We start from the raw sequence: 12,137 nt of genomic DNA, 5'->3' as shown, positions 1-12,137 counted from the left end.
GTACTATTCAGCCATCAATAAGAATGAGATCCTGTCATCTGCAACAACAGTGATGGAAGCAGAGATCATTTTGTTAAGTGGCATAAGCCAGGCACAGAAAGACAAACTTTGCATGTTCTTATTTGTGGGAGGTAGAAATTAAAACAGTTAAACTCATGGAGAGAAGAGATTAGAATGATGGTTATCAGAGGCTGGGAAAAGTAGTGGAGTGAGTTGGGGGAGGAGGAGATGGTTAATGGATACAAAAAATATTTGCAAAGAATGAGTAAGACCTAGTATTTGCTATCACAATAGGATGACTACAGTAAAACATAGTTTAATTATACATTTTCAAATAACTAAAATAATGGGATTGTTTGTAACACAAAGGATAAATGCTTGAGGTGATGGATACCTCTTACCTTGATATCATTATTATGCATTGTATGCTTGTATGGAAATATCTCATATACTCCATAAATATATACACATACTCTGTATCCACAAAAATTAAAAATAAAAAAAGTAACAAAGGTTTTCTAAATTTAATAGTGTTTTAGAAATTAAAAGAGACTCAAGAATAAAAGGAAAGGTGAACTAAGAGAGATATAGGTTAAAAAGAAATATAAGAGAAATAAGCTATGTAAGAGATACAGGCCGGGTGGTGGCTCATGCCTGTAATCCCAACACTTTGGGAGGCTGAGGTGGGTGGATCACCTGAGGTCAGGAGTTCGAGACCAGCCTAGCCATCATGGTGAAACCCCTGTCTCTACTAAAAATAGAAGAATTAGCCAGGCATGGTGGTGGGCCCCTGTAATCCCAGCTACTTGGGAGGCTGAGGCAGGAGAAACACTTGAACCTGGGAAGCAGAGGTTGCAGTGAGCCGAGATTGTGCCACTGCACTCCAGCCTGGGCAACAAGAGTGAAACTCTGTCTCAAAAAAAAGAAAGAGATACATATATAAGAAATAAGAGAAATAGGCCAGGTGTGGTGGATCATGCCTGTAATCCCAGCACTTTAGGAGGCCGAGGCAGGCACATCACAAGGTCAGGAGATCGAGACCATCCTGGCTAACACAGTGAAACCCCTTCTCTACTAAAAAGACAAAAAATTAGCTGGGGGTGGTGGCAGGCGTCTGTAGTCCCAGATACTCGGGAGACTGAGGCAGGAGAATCACTTGAACCCAGGAGGTGGTTGCAGTGAGCCGAGACTGCACCACTGCACTTCAGCCTGGGGACAGAGTGAGACTCCATCTCAAAAAAAAAAAAAAGAAAAGTGAAATATAGGCCAAAAGCAGAACCAACAGTAAGGAAGAGCAGACAGTGGCTTACAGGGCCGCGGCCACCAATGGCTCTGGAAGTGCAGGTAGTGCAGGCAACACCATGAGACTGGAAGGGCAGGTGGAGGGAAAGGGGAAAGGTGAGTGGTGGAGTGGAGCCTGCCTATTGGAGAGCTTCAAGGGCACCACTCGCCACTGTCTATTCTGCTGGCAGGGCAAGTGACAGTGTAAACAGGGCAGTCAGGGGTTCATGTGGCTTTGCCTTTTGCTGCTGGCACCTGTTCAGGTGGGCTCTTCGGAGTCGATGAGGTGGTGATTGAGCAGCTAGGATGAAGTGTGGCAGACTTGTCCTGTCACGTACCAGAGTGCCTCCTGTGTGTCGTAGAAGGATCTAGATCCTGTGGGGGCACATGGAGCAACAGGAAAACTTGCAAGACCTGTGGGATGAGTACATGGTCATCTGGTATCAAGTGTGAAGCTGGGGCTGCGTATGGGCCATACTTCTCATCTTCTGGAATAGAGTTAGACAAGGAAACCCAACTCAGCGTCCCGTTAGTACTCTTGTCTGCTCTAATCGCGGGTTGAGCTGACGTCTTCATCCTTTGTTGGTTGCTGTTAAGGAATGAGGATGCGTTTATGGTGGAAAGAGTGTGGGGCTGAGAATCTGGAGGCCAGGGTCCAGTTCTGACTCTGCGTTTATTACCTGTGTGACTTGCTGCAAGTGTAACCTGTCTGAGTGTCTGCGTCCTTATTTGTAATTTGGAGGCTATAATAGTGATGTCTGCCTCACAGAAGCCCTAGGTTGTCATGGGGATCAGTGTGGGTATGTGAGAGTGTTTCATAAATTGCAAAGCTCTGCTGTAGCTGATTATACCTCTAGACTTCTAAGTGCTTTGAGGAAAGTATACCTGGTTATTCCTTGTACTTCTCACAGTGCCTCCAAAGTGTCAGCGATACTCAAGAAATGCTGGTTGACGGTGAATTTACTGCAGCAGTGAGCAGTTTCCGGGTTCCATTTTGCAGTGGCCAGACCCTCTCCTTGTTCACACTGTTGGATGAGGGAGGTAGAGCTGGAGCATTGGACTGGCCTATGGAACAGATACAGTGGCCACCAGGAGGTGGCGATGCCTGGAGCAGTGTTAGCCATGCAACGTGATGAGGATCACACACTCTCACATGGTTCCAGTTGCTGGGCACAGAGCTACCTTCGGGGGGGGCCAGCTTCATGTTCAAAAGCAGGAAGCAGACTAGGGGCTGTTTCCATTTCCTGTCCTCCCACTTCTCTTCCACTGCACAGCCCGTACATGCGTGCCTGCATACCACCCCTCACACAGTGTCCCCATCTCCTTAGTGCGGCCTCAATTCTGACTTCTGGTTTTTCTCATTTCCTTAACTCTCCGTTGCTACCCCTAGCCCCATCCCCTGCTTGTGGACCCTGGAGAGGCACCGTCTGCCTCTGCCTCTGTGATCCCAGGTGTGTGTTGGGTGTCAAGCTTACGGTGAGAACTGGTTTGCTGAGCCTTGATTTTTTTTGCACCTGCTGCAGGTCATCTTCCATGACGTTGCTGTGCTGACAGATAAGCTCTTCCCCGTCGTGGAGGCCATGCAGAAGCACTTCAGTGCTGGCTCGGGAACCTACTACAGTGACTCCATCTTCTTCCTCTCAGTTGCCATGCATCAGATCATGCCCAAAGGTAACCTGGGCTTCCAGGAGCAACAGCCCCTGGGTGTCTGACTTTTGCATCCATTTCCCTGGTTCCAACACTGCCCAGGCCCTGTATCAGAGAGAAGAGCTCCACTGAACATGAGAGAGTGGACGAGGGAGCCAAACCAAGCCCTTTGTACCACCGAGCTTCCTACACCAAGAATCAAGGGCAGGGCCTTGGTTGCATAGCTCCCGGGGTCCATTTATGAGGACACGGGGGGTCTCTGGGCTCTGGCCTGGACTCTGCCCCTTGCACTCGCCCCCTTCCTTCCCCACTGCTCAACCCCTATACTTTGTTTGCTCATCTGGAAAATGGTAGGTTGGATTAGATGATCCTCCATCCAAATTTATGATCTTGTTCTTTCTAGTTTGAATCTGTACTTACCTGATTTTAAAATAGCAAATCTAGATGTGAGAGGTGCAAATTATGACCATGTAGAACTTCTGAAGAAACTCTGATGTGCAATTAGAAGGATTTTCTGGGCGTCTGTCTCCAGGAAGGAGAGTGCATCATCCAGTGTGTGATAGGTCCAGCTTGTGTGGAATTTCTGGCAGGTCTGGTCATGCTTGGACTGGAAGCCTTGGAGGGTCTAACTCCTGGAGTGCCTCTGGTTTCTAGGATCTCCCTACAGTGATCCTTGATGGGTTCTGGAGCCCTGGATATTGACCAGTGTATTAATCTGTTCTCACGCTGTTCATAAAGACATACCTGAGACTGGGTGATTTATAAAGGAAAGAGGTTTAATAGACTCACAGTTCAGCATGGCTGAGGAGGCCTCAGGAAACTTACAGTCACGGAAGGGGAAGCAAACATGTCCTTCTTCACATAGCGGCAGCAAGGAGAAGTGCCGAGCAAAAGGGGAAAAGCCCCTTCTAAAACCGCAGGATCTCAGAGAACTCACTCACTAGCATGAGAACAGCATGAGGATAACTGCTCCCCATGATTAAATCACCTCCCACCAGGTCCCCCCCAACACATGTGGGGATTATAGGAACGACAATTCAAAATGAGATTTGGGTGGTAACACAGCCAAACCATATCAACCAGTTTCTGGCCATGGTGAGCCATGTCCTGAGCCTCTTAATGGTGAGAAGGGGTGTTTGGGGCCTTGCGGTAGCAGTTATCTGAACTGTGGCTCGTTGAGTTTTCCACCAGTTTCCAGACCAGGCAGGTCCTGGTGGCCCAGGGGACAGTGGGCCATATGGTGGAGGCCTGCTCCTCCAGCCCAGCAGACCAGAAGTGAAAAAGAAGGTGCTTGGTGAACCAGAGACTCAGGAGTTGAGAGTCGAAGCTTGGTTCCTGTTGGGAGGTTGTCCTGCCACAGGGAAAAGCAAGCCCATCCATTCTGGCTGGGACTTTGCAGGCAAGGTCCAGCACCCTGGAGGCCTCTGAGTGTCCTCTTTGTTGTGAGGCAAGGGCTCAGGGGGCTCCATTGGGCAGGAATCTGAAGAAGAGAGGCGACGAGCTCACCGACAGGGCCTAGGGGGTGAAGAGCTAGCATTGGTGAGCCTTTGCAGTGACCCAGGTGCAGCTCCGTCAGCTCACCAACCCTTCTACCCATCCTGTGGGCTTACAGGTGAAGCTGAGGAGTTGCGAGACCTGCCCAGGGTTATACAGCCTTTTAAGTGGCAGAGCCAGGGTTGGAACCTGCTTCTCCAAATAGTTACTTCTACCCCATCAGGTGCCATATATGTGACCTCTCTGTACAGCCCAGTACAGGAGCTGTGGGTGGCTCAGACTTGAGAAGGACGTGGTTCTGTTCTAGATTCTAGAGGGCAGATAGGTGGAGGTGTTGCTCACAGCTCCGCCATTAGCCGCTTATGTGCGTAGGGCTGAGCCACTTTGTCTCTCTTGGTCTCACCAGTTTCCCCACCTGTAAAGTGAGGGGCTGCAGGAGTGAGCTGTTTCAGCTTGCATTCTGAAGAGCCCGGGGCTTGTAGGAATCCCCACTAGGGGTTTCTGTAGTTCTAGGGAGCCAGGGGGAGGCATGCCTGCCCTCCCTTCACCTCCCTCCCTCCTGCCTCTTTCCTTCTGTCAGCTGTTAGGTTCCTGCCCATTGCATGCTCAACTCTGGGCTGGGTTATGCTTTGGAGTACCCAGCGGGAGGTGAAATACAGCTCCTCGTGGTTTGTCAGGGAAGAGAAAATTCTTCTGCCTCCAGCAATAGGACAGCCAGGCAATGAATTGTGCAGGCACTGATGACAAGAGTTAGGGAGCTCCTAGGCTGCTCTGGGAGACGGTGAGAATTATGCCAGGAAGGTGCTCCGGCCCTCTCTGACTTAGCTCTGCCCAAGAGCCTGGCATAGCTCAGGGGGGCAGTGATGTCTGCAGAGAAAAGGCTTTGGCTAGAGCTTTGCAGTCGATGCAGTAAATGGACGCATCATCGGTGTCCCTCCAGGTGTGGGCCCCGCCCTCCGAGGGGCATGCATCAGGAGGAGGGGAAAGAGTTATTTTAGATGTGCCTCCAGCTGACCCAAACACACAGTCTTTTCTGGGGTTCTTTAGGGGAGTGATAATGTGCTTCCAGCAATTCTTTTTTTATTTTGAGGCAAAGTTTTGCTCTTGTTGCCCAGGTTGGAGTGAAATGGTTTAGCAATCTCGGCTCACTGCAACCTCTGCCTCCTGAGTTCAAGCGAGTCTCCTGCCTCAGCCTCTCGAGTAGCTTGGATTACAGGCATGTGCCACCACGCCTGGCTAATTTTGTATTTTTAATAGAGACGGAGCTTCTCCATGTTGGTCAGGCTGGTCTCAAACTCCCGACCTCGGATGATCCGTCCGCCTCGGCCTCCCAAAGTGCTGGAATTACAGGCGTGAGCCACTGCGCCTGGCAGCAATTCATTTTTACATGTGCCCCAAAGCCTTTTCCTAAGAAAAGAGTTATTAGGAGTTACTAAAATTTGATAGTCATAAAATAAAATCAGCGATCCTTGAGTTTCCTGTGGCGTCTGGGGCGTGTCCTGCCAGGAAGTCTGGCCTGGCACACTTGGCAGCGCTGGGGAGTTCCTACTGAGATCATTTGGAATTCCTGCAGTTTTTGGAAGGACACTCTGTTTTCAGACATCATTCGTGCTGTTCGTCTTGAGTTTGTCATGATTCTTAACTGCTGCCTTTTTTGCATTCGTTGTTTTTTAATCATAGAAATGAGTGTTGTTTTGTGCTTTGGTTGGTGGCTTTGTTGTAGCATAATTGCTGCATTCTTGTTAGGTTGGCTGTTCTGTTTCTTTCATAGCATTCAATTTTCTCCAGGAAAGTGAGAATGGAGTATGGGTGGAGCCTGAGCCCTTGGTCTCACCCAGGAGGGCTGGGTCAGAAAAGTCTGTGCTCCTCTGAGCTCCTCCTGGAGGTCCTGTCTAGTGTTTGCCCCAGAAATCCAGATTCTTTATCTGTGTCTAAACCTCTCCTGCCGCTTTCCCTTCTGTAGCATGAGGGTCATCCTTCTGTACCTAACTACTTTTAAAATGTGCTTACTTTTTTTTTTCTTTTTTTTTTGAGACAGAGTCTCGGTCTGTTGCCCAGGCTGGAGTGCAGTGGCACGATCTCGGCTCACTGCAATCTCCGCTTTCCGGGTTCAAGCAATTCTTCTGCCTCAGCCTCCCAAGTAGATGAGATTACAGGCACCTGCCATGATGCCTGGCTAATTTTTTTTTTTTTTTTTGTATTTTTAATAGAGATGGGGTTTCACCATATTGGCCAGGCTGGTTTCGAACTCCTGACCTCAAGTGATTTGCCCACTTTGGCCTCCCAAAGTGCTAGGATTATAGGCGTGAGCCACTGCACCCGGCCATCATTATTGATTCTTTATCTTCTTTATCTTCTTTATATTCCCAACATGTAGCTTTTTAAACATTTAGGCAAAGTAGGAGTTACCCTGTATATCAAATCATTCTGAGTCTTTTTTTATAGATGAAGATTTGAAATTGAATCTTCATTTCAACCCCTCAGCATGAAAGAAATCGTACAAATGAAGCTATGTCATGATTTTTTCAGTTAATGGCTCACATCCCCATTTTCTGTGTAATTATATAGTCTTTGAAAATTTTTCCAATGGTTTTATTGAGTAGATGAACCTCAGTTCACTTTCTCATTTCCCTGTTCTCAGCTAGCTAGATGCTTTCTATTTTTTCTAATATTGTAAATTATATGATGGATATCCACATGCATACAGATTATTTTCTCTAATTAGGATTCTTTCCTATGATAGCTCCCAAGGGTAGCATTACTGGGCCAGAGGTGACCCTGGTAAGGCCAGGGTGTGTCAACCCCCAGCCTCCCAGGGTTGTTGACTCACACAGGTGAGGTTCTGTACAGTTTCAAGCCTACTAGTGTCTGTACAGTTCTAAGCCTGTTAGTGTCTGACCTCTCACGTGGGCCACCTCAGGCAGCCACTTAAGAGCTTCGAGACCGTGGCTGTCCCCGCTGGACAGGAAAGGAAAGGGAGGAGCTGAGAGGTTAGGCTGCTTCTCTGCGTTCTCCAGCAATCTCTGTCCTCCCTCCCCCTTGGAGTTCTCAGTCTGGAGCTTATGCCCATTCTGATGTCCAGACCTGGACACCCAGCCTCTTACACATGCCCAGCCCTGTGAAACTTACAGGACTTGGCGTCCTTGCCCGTCTTCTGGGCCCCACGTCGCAGCTCCGCAGAGGGGACCTGGCTGGGATAGGGTTGGGCTGGTCAAACCCATGAGTTTTGCCCTGATCGCCCCCTTGGAACAGCAGTGCCCAGAACCACATCTGAGCAAGGGCCTCAGGAAGAACGAAGGGGCCCTGCCAGGCGGGACATGCTGGCTCTGATTTTGGCCAGAGCTTGTTTTTCTCTTCCCTGCTTGTTGGGGGTTCACATGCGGCTGGTCTCGCTGCTCATGCTTGCCTGCCTGTGTGCCCTCCACAGACACAGGCACTCTCTGCTCTTCACCCACATCCACGGGGCTTTTATTTCCATTTGTCTGTGGTGTTGGGTTTGTCGCCATTGGAAGCATCTTATGCAATGGAAAAGAAAACGTTTTTTGCCGCACTAGAGCTGGAGGGAGCCAAGGCCAACTCCTCCAGGACTGCCAGCTTCCCCCTTCTGGGTCCCACGGCCTGAGGCGCTATTGGCTCCAGCTCAGCAGTATGGGCTGTGTACGGTGCATGCTGTCTGGTCGTGGTGGGTTCTCCCTGAGCAGGGCAGGCAGGCCTCCAGACAAGCAGCAGGGCTCTAGGCTGGCCAGAGGCCCCCAGGAGACTCTCCTGTCGAGGCCTTCAGAAGAGGACAGGTCACAGGCATTTGCAGGAAGGAGGAAGCTTCCTGGAGGAGGTGGCTGTGAAATTTTCTCCAACTTGCCTTGTTTTTGATGACCTTGACAGTTTTGAGAAATACCGGTCAGCTGTTTTGTAGAGTGTTCCCCAATTAGGATTTATCTGATGTTTTTCTCATCATTAGACTGCGGTGATGGGTTTTGGGGAGGTTATGGGAGGAATGCTGCGGAGGAGAAGAGCTGTTTCCCTCACATCATATCAGTGACAGACCACGTCCTATCAAGGGTACATGGTTTATCACTGTTGCTGTTGACCTTGATCACTGGGCTGAAGTCGTGTGTGTCAGGTTTCTCTGCTGTAAATTATTCTTTTCCCCCTTGCCATACTATATTCTTTGGAAGGAAGTCACTCTATGTGGTCCATGCTTAAAGAATGTGGATAGTCACTTTTCAAAGGTCACATGTCCCTTGCTTGGACCCCGTCACACACATCCTGCTGGTAGTGTCTGCCTCCTGACAAGTGCCGCTGGCCATGGGCTGTGGGAGCCCAGAGGCTTTGAAGGACAGACAGCTTCAGCATTCCATGCGATAGACTCCATTCATTGTACTGCATGGGGCTGTGCGTGGCTGCATCTGATGGTCTCTCGATGTCCAGTGTAGGGAGCACTGAGGCAGGCAGGTCTGAGCAGGCTGAAAGGGGGATTGGTGTATCAGAGAGAGTAGGAGTCCAGGCTCAGGATCGGACAGAGCTGGGTGCAAATTGCAACACTGTGACTCCCAAGGTCAAGGCTTTGTGATCTTGGGAGGTTACTTAAAAGAGGCCCTATGGTGTCTTGGTTAAGAGTGTGGGCCTGGCAGGACGAGGTGGCTCGCGCCTGTAATCCCAGCACTTTGGGAGGCCGAGGTGGGCGGATCATCTGAGGTCAGGAGTTCAATACCAGCCTGGCCAACATGGTGAAACCCCATCTCTACTAAAAATACAAAAAAATTAGCCAGGTGTGGTGGTGGGCGCCTGTAGTCCCAGCTACTTAGGAGGCTGAGGCGGGAGAATCGCTTGAACCCGGGAGGCAGAGGTTGTAGTGAGCCTAGATAGCACCACTGTACTCCAGCCGGGGCAACAGTGTAATAGAGTGAGACTCCGTCTCAAACAACAAAAAAAGTAATGCTGCTAAAAATGCTTCATATCTCCCCCCACCCGCTTCCCCCTGGCTCCCAGCATCAGGGTTTCTAAAATCTCCCTAACATTGAGCATGTGATTATTGCTACCATCAGCCCCAGCCTGCTCGTGTTTCCTGCGGAGATCCATGGGAGTAGATAAAAGACCAGACAAATGCAAGCTGTTATAAAATCCCTCAAAAGGTAGGATTTGGGCCTGAGCCTCCTCTGCCCGCATCTCTTGAAGCCTAGTGTGACGCTTGCCATTGTAGAAAAGAACAGCAAAGCCAGCTGGCAACAAATTGGGCTGGCCCCATCCAGCTCTCCTGGCCTCCTGGGTGTTATCACCCCTGAGAGTCCTTATTTCAGTGTCTGTCATGGGGGCCTTACTGTCTTGAGGCTGCAGGCAGATGGTTGGACTCTTTCAAGAACATTCTTGGGTACACTTTGGGTCAGTGTTGCTGGGTGGCAAAGGCTGGTGTAAGATTCAGGTAGTTGACACTGGATGCTTCTTAGCCTAGGTTCACAGGCCTGCATGAGAAAGAACTGAGGCAGGGCCAGAATGCCTGCAGGCTTGGGGCAAAACGCACATGGGAAATTCTAGACCAGCAGCTCCCTCCCTCCCTCCCTCCCTCCCTCCCTCCCTTCCTCCTTCCTTCTTCCCTTCCTGCCTGCCTGCCTGCCGTGAAACACTGAGGTCAAAGTGTGTGTGGCCTTTTGCAGAAAGCCTTTAAAATACCATCTTTTCTTTTTTCCTTAAGTACAATTTGACAAATGTAGTAAAAACCGTATTGAGTTTTCATTTCTTTGTTCTATACTTTTTGTACTTTTACTCACTGCCATGGGAGGTCTGTAGTATTCTCTACTGTTCTCTTAGACCAGTTTCATAAAACAGAGGAGGCTTTTAAGGCTGGTTTATAGAGCTTCATAACTTTGTTCAGTTTAAACCTAATCAGGAAGCTGTTCAGTAATCAATTTTAATTAGCCGTCATGAGGCAGACATGTTTCTAAGGGGAGGGTTCCTGCAGGGGGATGTGCGTGCGTTCTGGAACCTGGGGTACGGTGGGTAAGGATTGGAGATTCCAGGGCAGCGTGTTCTCTGCCCCTGCTCCATCAGCCTCAGTACCAGGAGAAAGCAGACACAAGGGCCCCCTGACGATAATTGTGGCTGCCATATGTAGATGGTTTTCCAGCCTCTGAGATCCTGACTGTGAAAGGGGCTGACGGTGCATGCTGGTTCCCATAGTTAGCTCTGTGGCCCCTGCTTGCTTCAGAAAGAAGTGGTCTGAGGATTGACGGGGGTGGGGGCTGGTTGAGTGTGGACATGGGTGGGGTCAGCAGGCCTGGGAGTGAGTTCTCACTCTGCCCTTTAGTATCCTGGTTGGCTGATGCAGGGAAGAGGGAGAGCCTCCTCCCTCCCTGATTCTGCCCCATAGGAGGGTGGAATAGAATGTGATTCCAGGACCCTGTTGACTAGTGAGCGTGGCCCCATGCACAGAGGGGGATTTCATTCTTTCCGGGATTTTCTTCTTAGCCCTGAGGCAGGAGACGTGAACTGTAACAGGGCTAACCTCTGCAGAGCAGGGGAAGGGGCACTGCTTTCTGCTGTCTTCTCTACCCCTCAGGCAAACCGGGCTGGAGGAGACTAAGGTCTTGCTCAGACTTTGAGCCTAAGCCACATTCTCTAACCTGGTTTACCAGAGAGTTCTGCGTTCCACCCAGTGACACAGGTAACAGAGTGGCTTTTCAATCTCCCACCTGTGATGGCTCCTAATGTTTTGGTTTCAGAAACCAAAATAACATCTGGTATTGCCTAAACCCCTCGTGACTCCTAACACAGATCTCCAGTGAAAACCTGCCTTCTCTGAGCAGATTCTTTGTCTGTAAAATGGGAATAGTGACCAAGTAGGCCTCGCTGGGGTTGTGGGGGGACTGGCTGAGATACTGTGTGAAAAGTCCCAGGGCCTGATACTGAGAGATGCTTGGTAAGTGTTAGATAGTATTAGTACTTTTCCTCTTGGAGGGTCAAGTACATAGCAGCAAACCAAAAGCTGTGATAAGTACTGCAGTAAAAAACATTTAGCTTTTTGTAACCATCATCACTTACACACGATTGACCACAGAATGCCTTTCACATTCTGAGAGCGGGTTTTCCACAGCACTCACTTTAAGAAATGCTGCCCTCGCCAGGCGTGGTGGCTCACACCTGTAATCCCAGCACTTTGGGAGGCCGAGGCGGGTAGATCATCTGAGGTGGGGAGTTTGAGACTAGCCCGACCAACATGAAGAAACCCCGTTTCTACTAAAAATACAAAATTAGCTGGGCATGGTGGTGCATTCCTGTAATCCCAGCTACTCGGGAGACTGAGGCAGGAGAATCACTTGAACCCAGGAGGCAGAGGTTGCAGTGAGCCAAGATTGTGCCATTGCACTCCAGCCTGGGCAACAAGAGCTAAGCTCCGTCTCAAAAAAAAAAGAAAAGAAATGCTGCCCTCAGATAAGGGTAATAAATAACACTTGTATAGCTCTCTGTTGGGATGCGGGTGCAGGCAGGAAAGCCTCAACTTCCAGCCAAAGCTACCTCATATCAGCCAGCCTTTCCTGTCCCCTGCCAATAGAGCATGTCGTTGGGTGTGCCATTTTAATTATTCACTTACTTGGTTGTACTTCCAGATTTGAAATAGCTTTGGGTTTGCCTTGGACCCAGAGGCATTGGGAAGACTTTCCCTGGATCATGAATTGTGGTGGGGGCCCTGGGGACAGAGTTGTTGAAGAGGAGGTGTGTGT

At 49.6% G+C, this 12,137-nt stretch overlaps 1 protein-coding gene across 2 annotated transcripts in view; it reads left to right on the top strand.

The window, feature by feature from the left end:
* Nucleotides 1-12,137, top strand: part of XXYLT1 (xyloside xylosyltransferase 1) — a 196,759-nt gene that overhangs the window by 42,419 nt on the left and 142,203 nt on the right. For both annotated transcript variants that reach the window (XM_063622236.1, XM_063622237.1), the window contains exon 2: nt 2,805-2,952. In XM_063622236.1, coding sequence (XP_063478306.1) covers nt 2,805-2,952 — 148 coding nt within the window. The remainder of the gene's footprint in view (nt 1-2,804; nt 2,953-12,137) is intronic.

The sequence above is a fragment of the Symphalangus syndactylus genome, chromosome 17, assembly GCF_028878055.3.
Source record: "Symphalangus syndactylus isolate Jambi chromosome 17, NHGRI_mSymSyn1-v2.1_pri, whole genome shotgun sequence".
NCBI classification, from domain to species: domain Eukaryota; kingdom Metazoa; phylum Chordata; class Mammalia; order Primates; family Hylobatidae; genus Symphalangus; species Symphalangus syndactylus.
The sequence above is the reverse complement of the archived record's forward strand: the minus strand, read 5'-3'. Positions and strand labels throughout refer to the sequence as shown.